At 39.3% G+C, this 23,380-nt stretch overlaps 1 protein-coding gene across 4 annotated transcripts in view; it reads left to right on the top strand.

Annotated features, from left to right (window-relative positions):
* Dgki (diacylglycerol kinase iota) overlaps window positions 1-23,380 on the top strand; it is a 429,274-nt gene that overhangs the window by 262,289 nt on the left and 143,605 nt on the right. For all 4 annotated transcript variants that reach the window (XM_028768387.1, XM_028768388.1, XM_028768386.1 and 1 more), the window contains 5 exons: window positions 5,572-5,627; window positions 6,841-6,903; window positions 9,979-10,052; window positions 11,611-11,722; window positions 21,981-22,180. In XM_028768387.1, coding sequence (XP_028624220.1) covers window positions 5,572-5,627; window positions 6,841-6,903; window positions 9,979-10,052; window positions 11,611-11,722; window positions 21,981-22,180 — 505 coding nt within the window. The remainder of the gene's footprint in view (window positions 1-5,571; window positions 5,628-6,840; window positions 6,904-9,978; window positions 10,053-11,610; window positions 11,723-21,980; window positions 22,181-23,380) is intronic.

Here is a 23,380-nt window from a genome sequence, read left to right as displayed (position 1 = left end):
GAACTCAGACAGCTTGTCTTAGATAAGTCCTCATGGTCTCAAACCTTCTTTCCATCTTGAATCTCTATATGTACCTTTCAATGTACTGTGTCTAGAGGACATGCTTATTGCACTACTGCACAGACAGAAGAACTGGTTAAAACAGGATAAGTGTCTGTGTGATCTGATTAAATTCAGCTGATGTTACCCCAAATTGTCTAGAATAACATTATCAAAGATGTCAGATCACCTAAAAGTGGGGTGACAGTGGGCTCAGGTACATGTCTAGACACCTCTGATGATGTCTTACCCTTCATTTTCAGACCTGCCTCCCACTCTATACCCCATAAGGATAAAAGATTGCATCATATTATTATTTTTTTTTATATTACCAGCTCACAATCCAGTGATATCAGTGTTTGTTACAGTAACTGAATATTCCTTTGGAGAATAAAACCCCATTGAAAAATAAAAACGAAGTGGCATTAGAAGGAATGTATAGGATAGATGAGTCGTGCAGACAGGAAACACTGCAGATGTTCAGCGGTATTGGTCACAGACGTGGAAGAAGTTTCCAGAATGGGTAAGGGTATAATGTGCATAGAGGATAAAGGAGAACTGTGAGAGCAGATAGGAACTAACACGTGTAAAATCATTTCAGGCAGGAAGGAAAAGCACAGAGAAACACACACACATGTCTCCTCCTCACCAGTTAGATGAGAAGTTCACACACAAGGGATGACTTTTCTATAGTGCTTGAAAAATGATATTTGTAAAAAAGATATCTTAGAAGGTAAAGAATATTTTTTTGAAGTCCTTCATGGGAATTGATATTGAAAAAAAGGGAGCATTTTTCAATGGAAGATTTTAATTGAAGGTGGTAATGAAACTGTAGGTGAACTGGAAAACTAGTGTGTAGGGCCGTGCTTGCCAAGGTACAACTTGGCAAACTGTATGTGTAGGTACTGTGAGTGCAGTGACCCAGTTCTGAACAGTCAGGAGGATTTTTCCCCCCAGTGCACAGGCATCTGGGGCTCACTGTGAGCTGATTCTCTTTCTTAGTATGTCATCAAAAGCAGATTGGAGTAAAATTAGTTAAATCCAATCAGGCATATATATACAACAGGTTTTCACCAGTCCTTGTCTGTTTTTCAAGCAGCAAACGTGAAGGAAGACTGAGGACCTGTATATTTAATAACTCTAAGGTTCTAGGCTTCTTTAGGATCATTATTAGTAAGCTTATATCATATAATTTATGAAATGTAAGTAAAAATATGCTGGTATTTCCAACTGCTTACTTACTAGTTTGATGAAATTTGGACTTTTGGTTTGAAAATTAAAAATATAGTATTGCTTATGTCTTATTCTATATACTGAAAATAAATCTACATGGACAGATGGCTAGTGGTTAAGTACACTTACTGCTCTTGCAGAAGACCTGGATCTCCATTTTAGCATCTATGCTGGGCCACTTACAGTCTCCCAAAACTACAGTTCCAAGAGAATCTGGTGACTTTTTACCTCCGACGACAAGTCCTCACACATGTTGCACATGAAGTCACACAACTGCGCACACAATAAATGAATAAATAGATATATACATAGATAAAATTTCAAAGCTTGTAAGTTTTTTATCTAGAAAACCTTAGTGTTTTTTTAAAAGCAATATTGAAGAACAGCTTTTCTTTTTCTATTTGAGATTATAATATAATTACAACATTTCCACGTTCCCTTTCCTCCCCCCAAATCCTCCCATTTGCTCATCCCCAATCTCCTTCAGATCCATGGCAGGATTCTACTCCAAAATGGTTTTGTGATTCTGTTTACATGTGTTACTTTTGAGAGAAGTCTGTTTATAATCCGGGATTTTTTTTCCACCAATAAATTCTGACCATACATTTTTTACAAGTTTGCATAACTATTAGAATCTTCATTTTTGAATGTTAATAAATGGATATAAGTGGAATATCCAAGGAGGTAAACCTATATTTTTTCCATCGGCAGCCTTTTATGAAAGAGAATTGCAAGGCCTTCTGAGGAATATGGTGATGTTACATGGGGATCAATGACACACAATGTGCTAATCCCTTGCTGAATCTACAGATATGGGCTGTCAATTGATGCTACCATGAACGGGAACCCTTGAGGACATCTTAGATTTTCTAGCAGGAGGAATGTGAGTCATGAGGGCTAGAAGATGGACTACAGCAGTCTTGCCTCCCATGGCAGTTGCGACCTATGGTTATGCCTGTGGTTGTTGTTCAACACGACAGAAGAGCTTCACTCCTGTAAGCAAAGCTGGCTTCCATATTAGAATACAATCCTAGATTATCTGCATAGAATGATCATGTGAGACCCTAAAAGCAGCAGAGGGGGACAGAAGGGAAGTCAGAGATCCAGTGTGTGAGGACTTGCTGTGCTGGTTTTGACTGTGGCTGGATTCAGAACCCCAGCAAGTACAGGCAGCCTCCCTTAGTAAAAATAAGCACCCTTGAGCAGCTACCAGAGCGAGATTCAGTTTGCAGTCTCCAGGATATGGATTCTATCAACAATCTGAATAATTAAAAAGTGTTTCCTGGGGCCTCTCAGTGAGGGTGTCATGGTATGCCACTTTCTTAAACCCTCCCCAGGGGCTTCAGCTGAGCCCATCCCAGAATACTAAGAGAATTACAAGCGGATCAATAAATAGTGTTTGAAGGATAGTGGAGTAGAAACAGAGTGAGAGAAGCTTGCTTTCTCAGCCCACTTCTTGTGGAGGATAAGAACAGGTAATCCAAGAATTCAAACAGTCAATCACAGATCCTTCTAGCCGTAGTGCCAATATTATCAGCCTTTCATTTTGGCATCATATCATGTGACAGACACAACTTGCTGAAGAAATGAGCCTTTGACCCTTCTCATTGGCCCCTTCTCAAATTTTTCTTCCCTCTCCTTTTCTCAATGCTGTGTGGAAGGCAGAATGGACTGTTCATACTCTTGGTTCTTGTTAAAGGTACATCGACTTTCTATGATAACACAAGCACACTCAGCCATCCAGTCCTTCCTTCTTATGGCAGTGGAGACAACTGATCACTGCTATTGGCAGGCCCTCCTCTGCTTCCTTTGCCCCTTCTATGGCCTGGCTTTGGTGAGAGGTGGCCCAACTCTAGCAGGAGGCCGAGCGTCTCTAAGCTGTGGCTGACCTGTCTTTCTGACACTCATGTTTGCTTACACAGTAGATGCAAAAATGGGAATTGAATCTAGGAATGTGGCTTAGAACCAGAGTGTTTGCCCAATATCCATTTTGGAAGTTTATAATCCTGGGACTAACAGGATTCATCTTATACCTTTAAGGCCAAGGCATTTGAATGACTCCTCAACTCTTCCCTTTCTGTCTTTCTAGCAGCTCTCTGAACGTTAGGTGTCTCTATAGACCCATTTTTAAAATTTATTACTCCTAGCTAAATTACATCTGAGATGACCATTTTCATCAAAAGTGTGAGTTAAGTCACCAACAACTCAGCTTATTTCTTCATTTTATTCCATTTTTGTGGACTTATGGGAAATAGTCTATCTTTGGAGAAAATGAATCTTCTTTTTAGTTTTATTAAAAATTGAATCTCAGGGAAAAACCACATAGAGATGCTAATATTTCCAGACCATAGGTTTTAAAGCACATAAATGTTAGTGGCTGGTCTGGGGTTCATTTAATAGCTATGGGCATCAGTATGCTGAGAAAGTTCTACACCATAGCTGTAGCTGAATGACTTTCCCATTTCTCATAACTTGTTGGATAGCTAGACTAGATTTAAAAAAAAACAACAAAACAAAAACAAACAACAACAAAAACCCTAGAGCCCATGTGCTCAGACACATGACAAAAAAATTATTCTCATTTTACTTCTGGTTTCATAAAGCAAAAAAAGCGGATGCAATTGGAAATGGAAATTGAAACCAGTAAAGTTTACTCAGAACAACTCAGAAGCACAGGGATGGAGAGATGCCTCTGTGGTTAAGGGCGCTAGAGTTCAGCTCCCAGCACTCAAGTCACGTGGCTCACAACGATCTGTAATTCCCATTCCATGGGGATCTGATGCCTTCTTCTAGACTTTGTAGGTACACATACACACACACAAATAATAAATAAACCTTAAAAATAGGTCAGGAATAACAGATACAGAGAAAACAATTTGCACCATTTTGTATTTTTGTTTATTACTCCACATACCATTGTTCTCTGTTTTGTGTATAGGATTAGAGGATACTGTTAAGTAGAACAGTATTTAGGAAAACTTTGAGATTCAGAAAATATGAAGCTGAAGTTAGCTCTTGAGAACCAGTCTACAAACAAATTCTTTTTTTTTTTTGTTCATTAGGCAAGTTTGCAGATCTTTATCCAGTTTCTGTGTCATGTACAATTATTAGTCTATTCTAAGAATCTTGAAAATAATCCAGTAAGCATTGTGCAGGACTTTTGCTTGAGGTCCTATATACTTTTTTTTTTTTTAGAACCAGTCTGGGTTGGTGAATTCCTAAATCTCCTCATCTAGACAGGTGGGACTATTGTTTTTAGACATTGTCGGGACTGGGAGAGTTTCCTCTCATCATCTTGCTATCGAGTAATGTCTGGGAGAAAGACCTAGTCTAAAAAGCAGCTGTTGCTGGATGGGTATAAAGGCAGAGAGCTAAGGTAGGTAATAGGTCTTTTTGTGAAATGCTGGGATTATATTACAGAGAACCATTTGGGGAAGCAATATTTTATGTAGTCTTTATTAAACCCCCAAGTTACTGTGAAAATTCCCAGATAAGGAGTGTTTCATTTTTTGCCTCCTTGAACTAAATAACACATAGAGACAAACTTAAAATTAATTTTTTTATATTGAACCTTTCTGTAATATGATGAGTGATGAGTCTATTCAGGAGATCTTCCTTCCCTCCTCCCTCCCTCCCGTTCTCCAGCTTCATCTCACTTTCTATGTCTTTATTTCCCTCCCTACCCTTTTCTCTCACTCACTTCCATTTCTTCCAAGGTCTATCACCAGTAAAGGAGTCGGTGGTAGTTCAGAGTGCCCTCAAAATGTGAAGACAAATGGTCTGTGGATGCTCATTCGGGTCAACCCTCTTTATCTCCACATGAAGCTTTCCACAGTTTACATAAGCCACGCCCTCAGACCTCAGTGATAATAATCACACCCCTAGATCTTATTACTTATTTTTTTTTTTTGGTCCATCCTTGTCCCAAATCCTTCTGATTCTATGATTCAAAGTGAATTAAAAAAGAGTCTCTAGTTTTAGTGTTTGTGAGCTTGTCAAACCTCCGTTCCTGGACCTCACACTTGGACTCTTCACGGGTCAGGGATAGGTGGGATCAATGATCAGGATTCCTAACACCCTCCCAGTTCACTGCAAGGTTGTGACTCGAGCTGAACAATTTTTAGCAGTAGACAGCTACACCTGTGTCACTGGGCCACCGAAGCAGCTGGCCTGGCTCTGCGGGAATGCTCACAGCAGAGCTGGATCTGATGGGTCTTCAGGGTGGAGACCAGACTTAAGGAGAAGGGTGCCAACCATCCATAAAGGCCCAATAACAAAACCACCTCTCCTCTTTTACAGAAGCAAATCCAGAGAAATTCAATAGTCGTTTCCGAAATAAAATGTTCTATGCAGGGGTAAGTATTATTTCATTTTGCAGCTATTAATATTACTTAGTGGCCATTCACTAAATGCTAAAGAAAACTAGTGACATCAAAATTAGTAATGCACACCCCAGACACTTCCATCTATGTTTATCTATAGTCATTGTTTAAAAGCTTCACTAAGGAATTAAAGAGATGTTTTCTGAGTAGTCAGCAAGGCAGTTGGTGCTGGCTTTGTTTAAGATTTAAGCCCTGTAAGTGTCAATAACTTTTTATGGAGTGATGCAAAACAGATGTCCAAGAGGGAATTGGGGAGAATAGTTAGATGGAAAACACACACACACACACACACACACACACACACACTCTCACACGCACACGCGCGTGCATGTGCGCGCACAATGTTTGGGTTTAGTTTCTCTTTTCTGTGATAAAATACCCTAATGAATGCAACTTAAAGAAAAAGGGTTTCATTTGATTCACCATTCTGCCGTTTGGGGCAATTCAAGTGGCAGTTACTTCAAGTAGCTGGTAACAGCACATCCACAGTCAAGAGCAGAGGGCAAGAAATAAATGCACTTGTGCTACTGCTCACAGTGATTTCACTACTCCTTTACAATCCAGGATCCCCTGCCCAGGGAAAAGTGCCACCCACAGTGGAAAGGTCTTCCCACTAATCAAGATGCTCCACTCCTGCCCTCACGCCCCATGGCTGGCATCAGCACACAGGCCAACTTAATCTAGACAATCCCTGACTGGAGTCCCTTTCCCAGGTGATTGGAGACTGTTAAGTTGGTAACACCACCCACCATAGACAGTCTTAGCTCAGGCTGTGGTTTTCAGCAGAGTGTGTACCCAGTGATTTTGGATGAGCCTTTAATGGAAATACCTATGAGACCAAAGTAGGGACCTTTCTTTACTCTTCAGGGACATTGCTAAGAGTGATCTTAGCATTGGGTGGATAGGTAAAATGTTCACAAGGGGCCTTCAGAATAGATCTGCCAAGTGACTCTGGGAATCACACACTTTTTTACCTTCCTCCTATAATCTTAAATATTGTTATAGATTATAGTCTGAAAACAAAGGTTTTCACATGGCAGACACTGCCTTATTTTACCTGGAGCTCAACCAAAGGAGAATTGGTTATATATTTTTTCATAGTGCATAATCTTGGGACAATGTCTAGCAAGGATTTGGTGGAAACTATATAACAAAGAACTCTTTTCTTCTTTTCCTTGTGGTGTAGGCAGCCTTTTCTGATTTCCTACAAAGAAGTTCTAGAGATCTATCTAAACACGTCAAAGTTGTCGTGAGTACTGACTGTATAGGTTCATTTCATTTGCATGTGAACGGGTGTCACTCCCCCATCCCTGATGCCAGTTGATACATAGATTAATACATAGATACATAGATTGATCCCTGGGCTACGTAGAGTTTGTAAATCATGTAGTTCATTCAGCCGTGTACATGCATGCTCACCATGTGTCAGTCTCTGTCTTAGTTGCTGGAGTGAAATAAAGACTGGTTTTACTCCTCAGGAAATAATGTGCTGGGATTATAGTCCTGTACTAACAAGTCCTGCAAAATGTTTAAAAAACACAGAGCTATTTTTAAATAAAAATAAGAGAAGTGATCGTTGAAAAGAAAATAACTAAGGATTGTAGTAGAATAATATTTTATGAGGCACTGGTAATGTTTACAATGTTGATAAACCAGTGCATACAGTACTAATATAATTGAAATGACTTCCTTGCTCTTACAGGATGAAAGGTTCATTTTAAAAATGTCACCGGTATTTAGAAGGCTGAGCTGGAAGGGATGTAAATTCAAGCCCACCAGCTGGACTGGACAGCTTGGTGAAAACCTTTCTCAAAGGAAGGGAGGAAGGGAAAATTATAGAAATCTGATAGGCAAACATTTGCAAAGCTGCTGTTGCCATTGTATCAGCATTAATTTGTGCCATGCTTTGAATCTGTTACTGATTCTTCCTGTAGAGTTTCTGTGTCTTTTCATTGTAGCTATATAAGTACTTAGAACATTGTACGATTTCAGTAACTTATCACAAAATGACAAAATATGTGACCTGTAGAAAAATGTGCATGAAAAATGATCCCCTTAAATCAACTGGGACAAGAACTGAGTAATGCTGATATTAGCGAACCTTGCCATCCCTCCATGGCATTTCGACTCACATACAATGCCATGTTGTTTCTGGCTCTGCCATTAGGCACAGCATTATGGTAGAAGGGATACCACTGCACACTTCATGGTGGCCAGGAAGGGAAGGTAGGAAGAAAAAGAAAAGGGAAAGAGAGAATGGGGGAAGAGGGGAAGAGGGGGAGAGAGAAAGAGAGAGAGAGAGAGAGAGAGAGAGAGAGAGAGAGAGAGAGAGAGAGAGAGAGAGAGGTTGACTGCTGAATGAATGACCAGCATAAGATCACCTTTCATGGCAACCCCTGACTGAGTGAACTAGTTCCTCCAAGTAGGCCCCACCTCCTACCATCTCATATAGGGTGACTTCACCAATGGAGTAGCACACTCATGATAGAGTCACACGGTTCCTCCAGCTTGGGACCAAGGCTTTAACACGTGAGCCTTTTTGAGAAACATTTTATACCCTAACTACATCAGGTGTATATAAAAGACTGTCTTGTCTTTGTCACAGGTAAAGTCAGTATCTTGAGTGTAATACACAAGACACATGGCTGCATATGAATTCTAAACCAAGAAAACACACAGCACTAAGAAAATACTGCATGTAACACAATCTACTGCCCATTGTTGGATTTACCAACAGTTAAGCATAGATACAGAACTGTATTTAGCATGCAGATTGTTTTGTCTTATGTGTGTTTGAATTAGAGAAAACAATAATATGTAAAAAATGCTATTGTATACATCTTTGAAAATTTTGATGATCTCCCTGGAAGAAAGTCTAGCACATTTAAAAATGAATTTGTTTCCAAGTTCAGTAATATTTACTATAGTATGTTTCTATAATGTATCAACAAAGTTTAGCATCCTATTTTTTTGGTTCTAAATTTTCTTACAACCAAATTACTCTATGATTTCTTCATGTGCATAGTCATCTGTGGATCTGCTTGAAGCCCTCAAATGATTTGGAAGATTTTAGGTTGTTGGAAGTATACTCTAAAATATATTTGGTCATTATATAGAACCTTATTTCTACCTAAGTTACTTTTGGGAAATATTTTATTTATAACTGTATGATTTCCTAGGAATCATTTTTGAGACCATTTATGAACATTGGGGTATAGTCAGATCGATTGGGTAAAGAGTGTGGTGCTTTGAAGCAACTATTGAGTGCTTGCAAAATCATTTGCTTAGACTGAAACACTACTGAAAGAAGTCTTTACAAAATCATAGTGAGTTTTGGAATACTGTACTCTTCTTTCCAAAAGAGAAGAAGCTGATGGAATTCTGAGATGTGGGGGTTGAGAGAGGAGAAAGCGAACTAACAAGCCAGCTTTGTACCATGGCACTATGTCGTTGACCCTGATTGGCCTCCTCTTGTGTACATTACCAGTAGAAATAGAGAAAGATGGATGGAGGGCTTTTGTTTGACTGTCTGCAGGACAATACTCATGGGGGAAAACTAGGTGATCAAGGAACCTATGTACAAGGCTTCTAAGGCGAAATGATCAAGGAGCCCTGAGACCAAGGTCAAGTTCAAACCCCAACAGTCTAATTTCAAAAGTGCCATCTAGTTCTGTAAGAGATTATATTTGTAACACACAGTCATTTGACAGTATTTTGTCTTCTTGGTCTAATGTTAACACACACTCCCATGTATATGTGAGCTTATGAACTATTGCATCAAAAACACTGGCTTCACGCTGTGGTGAACAAAACAAGATCCATTACAAGTGATTCAAATTTAGTACAGATTCCTTAAGAAACGTTCAGATAATGTATTCAAAACAAGTTTCTCAGCTTCAAAGTAAATATTGTCTCAGACAGGAAAGAAAACCAATGACCACATTCGTGCTATGTTGGATCAATTGATGATGGTAGGGAATCCTGCTGGCTTCACTCAAGACTTCATCTTTGAAGTATGTGTAGTCTTTAAACATTAGCTCCATGTATGTCTAAATATCAAATAGTACAAGGCAATGAATGATAATACCTACCTTAAATATTAGAGCAGAGAAAATTTGTTGTGGTCGAACAGAAGTGAAGTTAAGCCCTGGCTCTCCTCCAGTCAGGTCCACCATAAATTTCTATCCTAGTAGCTGGCATTCACTCAGGGGCAAGGGCAAAGAATTCCATGTTCTATGCTGTTGTCGACCTAGTTATCTTGGATGAGACTCTCAGACTCATGACTACTTCAGAAGCCTCGCTTTCTCTGCTTTGGTTGCTGCAGTGTGATGGGACAGACCTCACCCCAAAGATCCAGGACCTGAAGTTCCAGTGTATAGTCTTTTTAAATATTCCCAGGTAAGCTCTATGCATGCTGTTGACTTTGTGCGGTGTGACCCCTGACTAACATCTGACTGCAGAAGTGAATCGTCTCGGGTATAACCCGTGGAATCCCTTATTTCAGTGTAGTGTTAAAGGTCACTCATTTTCTTCTCCTGATCGGCTTGCTCACTGTGGCAGGCTGTTTTGCCTGGGATGTAGAATTCATTATCTATATTCTCCTATCCTTGAGAGACTCAGGCTGTTTTCTCAAACATTTTCATTTACTTCTCATTACTGCCCTATACCCACCTCACAGCCTCAAGGGAAGCAGATGTGAATAGAGTCCTTTCAGTGTCTCAGACGCTGTTAGGAACACATTCAGCCTGATGAGTATGGGTTTCTCTGCCAGATGCTAGAATTCATTGGAGAGGCATGGTGTAGATAGAGTTTCAATGCTTTTTGGAACAATTATACACACGAAGAAAGGAATACTTAGGACTATTTTTTTTTTTTTAAATAAGCATATCACCTCAGTGACATAAAGTTGGATTGCAGGTTCCCAAGCCAATGCATTGGAAGACACAGGCCTTATCTCCTCATTACTTGCCACTACCTAACTCAGACAAATAAGCTGACCTTGGGTGGATTTAAGGAAAATGAGAGATCTATGGAAATTTATGTCTGGGGAAACCTATCAAGGTCTTCAGTTGCTCTTGGAAGTCCTCAGTATACTAAAGTTTAAGTGTGTTTCAGGGCATGGGTCAGCATGGCTTTAGTAGACGGCCTACAGATGTGCAGAACACTGGCTGGGACTGTTTTTCTCTTTAGTCCTGTCCCTCTTCCCATATGTGTCTGCTTCTCCAATTTTATAGTTTTGTTTATTTCTTTCCCTTTCTCATCTCACTCCTCATACCTCCCCTTCCACCCAGTTTTCTTCCCTCCCTCTAGTCCTTCCTTCCTTTCTTTCTTTCCTTTCTAAGTTCTACCTTAGCCCCTTGTGTACTGGGAGAGCAGGCATATACCACCATGCCTAGCATATTTTATTTCTTATCTTTTATTTATTTCTTTGAAGAAATTTTCATTAATTTTTCCCCTGTGAGAATTTCTTGTCTTACTTTATGTTGTGATAAATGCTGCCATCTTCGTTCATCTCCTCTCTTACACTAGCATGAATTTCTCTTTAAGAGAATTATGAAGTTATTAGAGATAATTCATAATATGTTGTAGACAACATCAACCCCAGAGTGAGGAATGATGGGATGCCATAATATGCTTTTCTTGTTAAATTGTGGCTTTTTTTGCAAGCCTATGATATTCTAGAGATAATAACATTATTTTTTCACACTTGAAGGTATACATCAAGAGCAACAACTGTCCTTACATTTGAAAAAGCGTCAAGTCCCACTAGAAATTATTTTCAAAAGTTTACTTATAAATTGACACGTAGAAGCATAACACCGCCCCCCCCCCCCCGTGTAGTCATGAGTGTACCATGCAAGACCTTAGTGCATGTATGCACTAACCCTAAGTTAATTCCCAGCACTAATCAGGAGTAGAATGAAGCAGCCTTAACTGTTTTCGACCTTGTTTGCAGATATTGTGCTGGCACAATGCCCTGGGGAAACCCCGGAGATCATCATGACTTTGAGCCTCAGCGTCATGACGACGGCTACATTGAAGTCATTGGATTCACTATGGCCTCTTTGGTGAGCAATATCTCAATGTTACTGAAAACTCTTGTGTCTAAGCCACAAATGGACGTTAAATGCTAACAAGGCAAAAATTAGTTTCCTCCAACAAAGTCTGACTTAGTGTAGAGACCACACTTAAGGGCAGGCCCCATGCCCAGCAGTAGATGGCCAACATACAATAAACTCAGTGGCCCTTTTGCAGAATTTTTGTTTCATAATGCTTTGTCTGGGCATTTTCTTTTTTACCTTACAGATAAAATATTATATTTTATCTTATTTATCTTGAATATTATGCTTTCTGATTTTGTGTTTCTATGGGATTTCTCTGTGTGAACATGTGTGTCTCTGTGTGAATGTGTGTGTCTCTGTTTCTTTGTTTGTTTCTTGTGCATTTTCTTTGGCCTTGTTTTCCTGATTGTTTTGTCCTATTCTATTTATATTTTTAAATTTTTTATATTTTTAGATATCTGTTTCTTTTCAAATGAGACAGAGCAAGAAAGGGTATTTATTTGCACGGATGGGGAGGTGGGGGGGATCTGGGAGGAGTTGGGATCAGAGAAATTGTGATCAGAGTATGTTGTATGAAAAAAACTACTTTCAATAAAAAAGTTTTTTTCTCTTGGTTTACTAATTTATAACATCTACTTAGTACAGATTGGGTTAGGATAAACATGAATGTGTCGTTAAATTTGAAAACTTATTCATATTAATGTGAACTTCAAAAGTAAATAAATTTCATTTGATTGTTTTACTTTCTAGGAAATAAAAACAGTTTATGTTTAGGAAGCCATCTTGGCACAGAGATAGTGCAGTATTAACACAAAACCACAGGAACTGATTGATGCTTTTCTTGCTTCGCTGAGGAAATGAATATTTAACAAAAAGCCTAGTTATTTATATTCAGTTTCATCTTGGTCACATAGCATGAGTTGAGTGTATGGATTGTCATGGAATATTTATAAATGGGAAAAGCGACCATATGACCACCTTAGAACTATTCAGTTGCTACAGTGTACACTTCATACTTTAATATTGTATATTAAAGACTGAGGGGGTGGGAGAGACGGCTCAGAGGTTAAGAGCATTGTCTTCTATTCCAGAGGTCCTGAGTTCAATTCCCAGCAACCACATGGTGGCTCACAACCATCTACAATGGGATCTGGTGCCCTCTTCTGGCATGCACGCAGAACACTGTATGCATAATAAATATATCTTTAAAACAAACAAACAAAAAAACAAAAAAACCCGTACAAACCCTAAATTTATAGTAAAAGTGCTTTTCAAACAATTTTCAACTTATTCAACTAGGGTTGACCAATTAAGAATTATAAAATCTACTTATTTTATGTTGTATTATATAAATTATTGTATAAACTCATAGTTTGTACAAATTGAAAGCCTCCATTGTAACTGGGCTGTGCTAGCCCCTATCCACAAAAGGTCAGAAAGTGTGTTTCTTCTTTGATAAACAGAAGCATATCTGTCTTAGTTTCTTTTTCTGTTGCTATGATAAACCTGACCAAAGAAACTCCAGGGAATATGTGTTTCAGCTCATTGTGCAGGGGTAAAGGCAGTCAGGAAGTAGGCGGCAGTAAATGCATGCTTCTCCTCGGCTTCTTTTTCTACTTATGCCCTCTGAAATCCGCATAAGAAGTCCGTGTGTACTTAAAAGTGGACAACTGAAAATGTGTGAGTGGAAGTCAGGGGATCTCCGTAGGTTAGAGAGATGACTTTGGAGGGTCTGTCAAATTCCCCCTCTGCCATCCTGTGGCTAGCTGGTGTGAGGAGGAGAGAAAATTAATATATAGGATTTGGTGAAGAGAGAATGGAATCTTAAAGTCATGACAACTATAATTTCCTCTTTGTACAACATGGATAGTACAAAGTCACATGGGACAGTGTGACAGTGTCAGATGTGTGATAGAATCTCCAATTCTAGTGACAGCAGTTACTTCCAGGGCAGAAAATCCTGCCTTAGAAAACCAGAGTTAACTCTGCTTTGCTGTTTAAATTAGTAGCTGTATACTTTTCAACATTACGTGCTCTCTAAATAACCCTTGCAAAATATTTCTAAATACTCACTGCAATTTTTTGTTATTATGGCCGGGAAGGGCCTTTCATGTTGAGTCTGTTTCTAAGTAATTTAAAACTTTTCAGCTCATCCAGTGGTAAAATATTGGTTTTATTTTTCATTGGGTATGAAAGAATTTTTGTTTAGTCCTTCAGTTTTCAATTCACCGAGGATATTCTATTGATTATATTTCCAAGAAGGTAAATTATATAAAATTATAAGCATGTGCTTGAGATGAGAGTCTAAACAGAATGGTAGAAGTACTTAAAATTGCTCTTTTTAAATATATACTTAAAATGGCATCCATATAATTTAAAACCTTTAACTACTAGGTCAAGCTTTTTTGCAGCTAATTATTTTTTTTTCTTAGAAATTGACATGTCTGAAATCATTAAAGGCTACCTATTTTTAAGGTTATGCAATAAACTTATAAATATTTTTGTACTTTGCTTATAATTTAAGAACACCCAAAGAAGAAGAAGCTCAGACTGATTCTTGAAAACAGATTTTTAAATTGAATTACTGGAATGGGGGGGGAATCCTATTTCCTTTAGACTGTTTATCTTGTAATTGCAAACTTCAAAGAGAAGTCTTCAATTGACTCTTTTGGTTGTGATGCATTCCTGCTAATTAAGATGCTGTCTCATTGGGTACGGAGTATCCTGATTGCCTTCTTGGGTTTTATGGAGCCCATAATCAGGCATTGTAACTTGTATTTGTTTCTGCTACAATTTTTCGTTATTATGGCCGGGAAGGGCCTTTCATGTTGAGTCTGTTTCTAAGTAATTTAAAACTTTTCAAGACAGTTCAAAGAGTGATTCACATGGAGGAAGTGGGACCCTCATTTGCAATTCAGGCTCCTCAGCTTTGAAGAAAGCACATTGATCTCTCTGTTAATTGAAATTAAAATGTGTAAGTTCTTTTACATTTCTGGATGAGGAAGGCATAGGAACTGGCTGGTCAGTCTGGGGGAGGGGAGGAATAAAGCGCAGAGAGATTCCCAGGGCTGAGGTTTTATACTTCTGCATAATGTGATCTCTTTTGCTTTTTAGAAAATGAAGTGCTAATTTTAAAACACACACGTAAAAGTAAGAACTGAAGTGTAAGTTGCAGATCTCACCAGAACGCCTACTCAGAGCTACTCAAATTCTGATTTCTGATGGCTTTCCTTCCAGTGACTTTGTTTTTATGTTTGAAAACACATATAAAATTTAAAAAGTGATTTTATAATTTTTACTGAGTTTTTTTCTTATCTCATTGAATTGATACCTTCTTTCCCAGGGCTTGTCATAACAAAGCAACAGGAAATTCACAGTTTCACACACAATTACAGTCAGTATGGCAGCAGGCAATGTTCTCCATACCAAGATGGCTTTCTTTGCATTCAGTCAGTATCGCAGGAGCATCATCCTACAAATGGCAACCTGTGCTTCATTATATAAGCATATCACAATTTAAATAATAACCAATCCTTTAATGAAGCTTTCATGTTTCTGATGTTTGGTGTCACGAATAACTCCGATTAATGTTGTGTGTAAACTCTGTGAGTTCAAGTTGTTCTGACAGATCTCCAGACAAGAGAGTATTGATTAAATGTCATAAATGTTTTTAGAACTCTTAGTAAGAATTATAAAACTACTTTCTTTAATATTTACAGACACAATACTAATAGGAAGAGTAGCGAGAACTGATTAAGGTTTAAAACTGCACAACTAAGAAGAGGGTAATGGGACTACAATAAATGCATAAAGGAATTAGGTGTGTCTTGTGAGGTTGAACTTGGCAACAAAGGGTTAACAGCTCACTAAACAACACAAATGACAGTAGGAATAGCATATTGTTATTATTACATTTTGTCTTTTGAAAACTCCATATCTGTGCATATGCTGATGACTGTCTCACCTTTTATTATTGAGTTTTAAGAGAAATAGAGGAGGAGTGGATCTCAGAAGAGGGAAGATGTGAGAGGGGGCAGGCAGGAGTGGAGGGAGGGAAACATATGAGAGAAGAATAAATAGAAAGGTACTCTAAATATACATCTTTTGGTACATGCATTTATTGCAGATATAACCTGTCTGCTTTATGTGTGTGTATATTTTACATTTCTCTTTTAACAAACATGCATTTTCAACATTATTGTATTTATTTATAATTTAATCTTTGAGAATTTTATACATAAATACCCTTGTAAATGCATAATTTTCACTACTCTGTACCCCTTTCAACATTACCTCTTCCATCCTCTACTTTCTCTAGGATTCATCTTAAATATGTTTATGACCTCTTGTTTCATGAAGTCGGCTTAATTTCTGTTAGGGCTGCACACATGCAAGTATATAGACAGCCCTGTGCCCACACACACCCTAAAAATCTTAACTAACTCCAAGTTTGACTGGGAAGGCATTCTCTTTTCTTGTCTCCTTGATGATTTATTTTTGCGGTAAATATCCAACCCAAGTATGACTGGTCAAGGAAAACACAACTCAATCATTATGAATATATTCTGCACGCCTAGATTGGGCAGATTCACCACTACACTACTCTATTCCCCAGCTAAGAGACCCTTATAACTTGAGGGTTTTCCAAGTCCCGAATTTGTCCTTTCACCTCCTGCTCCTCTGTCATCTTCTCCTCCGTCATCATCCTCCCCCAGTGTCTTCCTCCTCCATCGTCCTTTCTCTCTTTCTCTCTCTGTCTCCCTGTCTCTCTCTGTGTCTCTCTCTGTGTCTCTCTCTCTCTGTCTCTCTGTCTCTCTCTCTCTCTCTGTCTCTCTCTCTCTCTCTCTCTCTCTCTGTCTCTCTCTCCCCACCAACCTTTATTTCTCCACCTCCCCTACTCTGCTCAGTCACTGGCTCTAGCCTTTATTTTACAAATTAAGGTGGGCAGAAGGTTCACTAGAAATCACCCGTGTACTGATTCACTCCTCCTCTGCAGCCCCTCCCAGGAAAGTGGAATTAGCATCAAAACACAAGGCCAGGGCTATCCACAACAATTAATAGTTTAATGTTTCATCTCTAAGTAACTCTAAGTAAGTCTCTTAACTCACGAAAACTTTTGTGCATTGTACAAGGTGGGTCTTGCTCTGTTAAAAACATTTGTTGTTCTCAGCAGTGTTATTGCTTAGTGACCTTTCCCCTTCTGTAGGATTGTCCTGGATCTTTCCCTGAATTCCATTTCCTTCCATCCACTTATCTTTCGTCAGTGCACACTGTCTGGTTTAATCTGCCTTTACAGTAGCCTTCTTCATAGCCAATTTCACATATGTAGATGATACACTTTTTGGATTAGTCGTCCTCACACCTGCATCTTACCTCCCTTCCATCCCTATCTCTATCAAACCCACTTCCCAATTCTACCCATTCCCTTTACATCATTGTAACCTTTGGTTTGTCTTGTGAGCCATTTAGCTCAACCAGGCCATCTGTGTGACCATTAGATTGGAACAGTCCTTTGGAGCATGTTGGGGTCATCTGTGGGTTTGGATGGCAGGGACTCCGTCTCTCAATGACTCTGTAAACTTATAGGCTGTCCCACAAACAGTGGCTTTAGACCACATGATGGTGTTTTGTATGCATTTATAAAGCAGTCTAAGGTTCTGTAGAGAAAGGGGGCATTGTGCTTTTTTTGCATTCTTTGCTCTGTGTTCTTATGTCTTCTCTCTGACTCTCTCCCCTCACTTTGCTTTTCCCTCATATAGGGGACTTTGTGATTATATTGTACCCACTCCTGGATCCCAGAGCAATTGCTCTTCCTTTTTAACCTTTGTTTACTTGCATTGGAAAATGCACTTTTCTGTGTATGGGTTTCATGGTTTGATGAGTTAGAACACAGGCATCCATTGGTGATGTGGCACAGGCATTTCTCTGCACACTGCAGTGATGTTCTTTGTATTTAGTCTGTTTTAGTTTCATTGATGTTTATGAATCTGAAAGCTGACTTTTATCCATGTACTCTCTAAAAGGTTTTTGCGCGCAGCTTGGACAGATCACAGCAGACCAAAGGGTTCCACGAGGGGAGGTTTATTAAGAGAGTGGGAGAGCGAGAGGAGAGAGAGAAGAGTAGAAGAGGAGAGGCCGGCCATGACCACGTGGAGAGAGGGAGAATGGAAGGGGGTAGGGGAGACAACAACCTGCAGGTGCAGGGTCGAGGGGCCAAGAGTAAGAGAGAGAGGAGGGGGCAAACAGCTCCTTTTATAGTGGGCAGGCCTACCTGGCTGTTGCCAGGTAACTGTGGGGAGGAGCATACCTGGCCGCTTCCAAGTAACTGTGGAGGTGGAGTTTAACAGACTACTAACACTCTCTGCTCTCTTATCCTTTCTCTATGAGTTCAGTTAAGAGTTTGCTAATTACTGTCTCACAGATGGTGGAATAACCTGAAACATTCCTGTCTGTGTTGCTGAGATCAGTAATATCTATTGATCTGTTTCCGTCTTCAGCAGCCTATTTCTTTATGCAGGATCCAGTTTGCTACTAAGCTTTTCTGTGAGATAATTTCATTTTTTCCCTTCCTTATGGATCATGGTTTCTTCTTTGTATGTCAGGATCCATTGATTACCGCTCATTAGATGATTTGCTGAATATAATCTAAATTGTATTTTGTTGTTAGGTAGTACATACCGTTTTAACATTACCTTTCTCAGTTCTTCCTTTACAAGATACAAAATGTGAGTAATATAAATGATGAATACTAACAAGTTGAGAGTTAAAAATATCAGTAGGAATGTGTTTCTTCCCAGATTTATACAAATCTGTCTTATCCCATTTCTCAGGATATATTGTTGATTCTGTCACTATTTTAACTTTCAGAATATTACAGATTTTAAAGTTATGATTATTTCTTTAAGTAGCTTTAAGGCATAAAGATTTTTCCCGAAGTTTTGCCATAGAACCTCAGGTTAGTGTCATTCTAAAGGCTATGAAATCACTCAGGCATTTTTATTTCTTTTCTTTCTTTCTTTTCTGTTTTTCTTTTGGTCATGACATTATGTTGGTACTGGTTGGAATCTGTGTCCATTGAACAGGGATAAAAATGGCATACACATACAAGTCCTCTTAGTGAGAAGGGGTACTTAGATTTTTTTTTCAGTCTTTATCTTATCATTAAGAGGGAATTTGTAAATAAACTATAGGTAAATTTTAGTGACTTTTGGATCTCTTATACAATAACTAGGAGGAGGGTTTTCAGATAAACTCCCTTCCTTTCTTTAATTGCCCCACTTTATTTTGACAATGACGACTAAACATTAATTCTATGGCAGATAGAGAGAAATACAGAATGATGATTGTAAATGGGATGAGATTGTATTTAATAACATGATATTGTTGAATTATAGGCACAATCTAGAGTCATAAACTAATAGCACAGAAAAAGATCATAGGAATAAACCCAAACCATCCACATTTGAGGAAACTGAAGTAGGATTAGTTTCTCTGTAAGTAGTTAATTATGTGGACAACTCATTGGGGACGTATTACTGCTACAATTGCTATTTAGACTACTAACAGCAGCCAGTGTGACTTTGTAGCACACTGGTGTTCAAAGTTTAATTCTTGACGACCTGGGGGAAAAGCAATGAAACTTAATGATATTACTCTATAGAAAGAGAATGATTGCAAAAGCTTGTGTGGCACACTGTGAACTAACTAATCTTGGTGCCACGAATTACCTAGGTAGAATTTCTTCCTTTCTGACTAGCATCGCTCGACAGGGAGGGAGAACCCGTATGAGCTGGTTTCGTTGAGGCTGTTGAAGGTTAATGAGAGGATGTCAGAGGAACCGAAAAGCAGACAGTCTGTAGATTCATCAGTCATTAAGTGAACACAGTCCCTGTCACTTCTGGTACGTGAACGAGAGTGACATTAGATGGTGGCATTAGTCCTAAGGGACCCAGGCCATAAGATAAACGATAGAACTTTGGAGAGAGACATGGCAATCTGAGAAGGGTCTTGGTTGACTTTGTCATGAGGGCTGTAAAGCCGGAGTCAGTATTCTGAAAGGAGGTCACTTACTCCACAAGAAGTGGGCCTGTGGCTGCAGCTGTTCCTGTGAGTCATAGAGATAGGGACGGCCTCTAGGGAGGTTTAGCCACAGCTGGGGAGGCTGCTTGAAAAGGAGAGAGATGTCTATAGATGAAATGGATCACAAGGTGAGGCAGTCTCTGGATGGCCTTTCTTTCAGTCTCTGCTTCTTTTTTTTTTGTCCTATATGTAGCATTGGATGGCCTTATCCAGGCATCAGTCGGAGAGGAGGCCTTTGGTCTTGTGGAGGCTTGATGCCCCAGCATAGGGGGATGCTAGAGAGGTGAGGCAGGAGTGGGGGGTGAGGAGCACCCTCTTAGAGGCAAAGGGCAGGGCAATGTGATGAGGGGTTGCAGAGAGGAGGCCAGGAAGGGTGACAACATTTGAAATGTAAATAAATAAAATAACCAAAAAAAAAAAAAAACCCAGAAAAGAAAAAAAGAGAAAGAAAAGGAGAGAGATGGTAAGTTAGTTAGCCATTACTCTGGCAAAATATCTGGGAAAATTGGCTTTTAACCTGAAGGATTATTTTCGCTCACAATTTGAGTTTGTGTTCTCTTGGATGTTGTATTTGGGCCCATGCCAAGGCAGTGCATCATAGTAGGGACACATTGTAGAAAAAACAATAATAACAGAGGAGGGCTCTGATACCTCCTCAAAGACGTGACACCAGTGACCCAGCTTATTCCCACAAGGCTCCACTTCTTAAAGGTTCCCCCATCTCCCAATAAAGCCATGGGATGGAGACCAGACATTTGACACATGTGACTTCAACGGACATTCAAGAGCCAAGCCGTCATGCTTAGTGTGGCAGTACGGGTCTGTACTAAAGAGTAGTCAACTAAACTATACTAAAGAGGCTGAAGCTGGGGGATTGAGGAGGGTTCAAGGTCAGATTGGTTGCAGAGTAACATTTTCTTTTGATAAAAAGAAACAGTGAAAACGTCATCACCAACAACAGCAACATTCCAAACTGTAGAAGACAGGATAACTACTTTGCTTTCTCTTTCAGCTTGAGAATCATATATTTAATTTTTCTTCTTTGTGTATAATACGGAGTATTACATTGATTATATTTTTCTACATGTACTGACAAGTATTTCTAACACCCTTGACTAAATTATGCATTATTAACTCAATCAATTATATTGTCAAATTCACGAGATCATGTCCCCAGAAAGATGAATGTAGTTTTCTCTGTATATTTTCATTCATCATCCCTGTGGGTATGCAGACATCGGTAATTTAATGACATGTTTTTAAAAAGTATTTTGATCCTTTGTCTAGTAAGGATGGTAAAATAACCATTATTCTTTTTTTCTTCTTTCACACTATTCTAAATATATTTGGGGCTTTGTTTTTCTAAATTATTTACAGAATTGATTTCATAAGTATAATAGCATTAGATGTGATATTTCCAAGTTTCCAGAATGTCTTAAATTGAATAACTTACTTTTCTTTATATATTTTTATCATTTTATTTACTGAAACAAATTTAAAATAGTTTGGAGAGGTTTTAGGTAGAAAGAAAACCCTTGCCCAAGCGTAAAAATTAATCAAGGATAGGCTGTCCACTTAAGCATTAGTAAATGCAATTTAGAAATTGGTAAAGTATGCGTTTGGTCCTTTTTATTTATTTTTATTATGCTGATATCAGTTACTTAATGAGAATAGATAACACACACCAAAAAAAAAAAAACAAACCCAAAAACCAAAAAAACCCTTTTGTATTAATTAGTCTTGCATGAGGTCTGTCAAGATGGCTCAACAGATATAGGCACATGCTGCCTAGCCTGACTGACAGTTCTACCAATGGGACCTACAAGGTAGAAGGAGAGAATCCATTCCTGCAAGCCTGTAAGCTGTCCTCTGACTTCCACACGCACTGCATAGCATTCAACCCCAAATGAAAGATATATAAACATGGATTCATCTTTTTCCTGGTACAGCTATATTTACCTTCATACTGTGTGAAATGGACAGTGATCGTCTCTGGGAATACGTGATACACTTCCTCAGAAGCTTTCCATATTGAATTTATTTGTAGCTGTGATGTCTTGGCTAATGAGTTTTATCAGTGTTACCAATGGGAACCTAGGCTGTTGGTTATCTGCAGTGGTTCTTAATATTATGTCCTGAAGTATTAAGCACTGACTCTTGGCTCCTCTTCCTCTTCCTTGGACAGGCTGCCCTGCAAGTCGGGGGCCACGGAGAAAGGCTGCACCAGTGTCGGGAAGTCATGCTTCTGACTTACAAGTCCATCCCCATGCAAGTGGATGGGGAGCCGTGTAGGTTGGCACCTGCTATGATTCGGATCTCCTTGAGGAATCAGGCCAACATGGTACAGAAGAGCAAGCGGAGAACTTCAATGCCTTTGCTCAATGAGTGAGTCTGTGCTTGCCTTCCTGGGTGACATGGAGACACTGGAAAGCAGATGTCAGAGCATGTGCATGCTCTGGGGACCTCACTGTGTTAGAAAGGAGAGAAAAAACCTCAAGAAGGAACCATAGGCCCTAGATCTCTCTCACGGGAACATGGACAATCTCACTTTGTTTATCTTATAGTTAGTTGACCTTTTTGGTAAATTTTGCTGTATATAAAATAGACAGTTTTACTTTGCTAATTGTTTGGGGGTATATTGTGTTCAGAAGAACTAGCTTTAATATTTAGTTTTGTTTATAGAGGCATTTTTTTCCTCCCTGTCAGTGAGTGGTCCCTACCTTTCCAATTTGGGGTCCCATGTCCTTTGATGCATCAACTACGTTTTGCCTTCCAAGACAGCATCTACTGTCCATACTTACTTCAACCCACTGTGTCTACTGTTAAACACCAGTACCCCTTCCTTTCTACATTCTCTCTTTTCTATTTAGGTGTTTTAATAAACTGATTCAAGGTAAGACAATAAAGAATAGGTAATACAGGATATATGTTCATTTTCTAGTGAACTTTACTCAAATTGGTGACTTAATTGTCTGCTCTGGTTTGAAGAAGTAGCTGGAGAGAGAAGAGGATTTGGGTCATTTTTTTTTTTTTTAGTATCTTCTAGATATCATGCCTCTATTCCTAAGGTCACTTTAGGGTCTCGGGTCATTCTCTGTCACAGTGAGGGGCCTCAGAAGTGCACCTCCTGTTTGCTTTCTGTTATGCATGGTTACCAATTGTACGGAATGGCTGGCTTCCTGGCAGTGCCTGCAAGGAAGGGGCATGCTTTGCCATGTGTTCATGAAGTCAAGGTGAGAATCTGCACAAATTCCCAGAATAACTGATGACGCAGGTGCCATAGCTCCCGTCACCTCCCTCCGTGCCAGCATATGCGCAGGAAGAGCACCAGACAGCACTCTCCAGGCACTTCAGCTTTTGCCATCCGCTTCTAAGTTTGAGGCTGGCGTGAGAAGTCCGCTTCCTCTGTTCTTGGAGTCTGGACTTCCTGGAACATTGGCCTGGTTGTTTCCTCGAGCTTCCGTTTACTCCAGTCACTCCGAGGTGACAGTTCTTGCTTTATCTACACTTTGCAGCTGGCAAAGCTCTTGGTGCATTTGCTGATGCTTTCTGTCCTTGCTGCCTTTTCCTTCTTCTAGGTCGAAG

The sequence above is a fragment of the Grammomys surdaster genome, unplaced genomic scaffold, assembly GCF_004785775.1.
Source record: "Grammomys surdaster isolate TR1022 unplaced genomic scaffold, NIH_TR_1.0 186, whole genome shotgun sequence".
Taxonomy (NCBI): Eukaryota; Metazoa; Chordata; class Mammalia; order Rodentia; family Muridae; genus Grammomys; species Grammomys surdaster.
The sequence above is the reverse complement of the archived record's forward strand: the minus strand, read 5'-3'. Positions and strand labels throughout refer to the sequence as shown.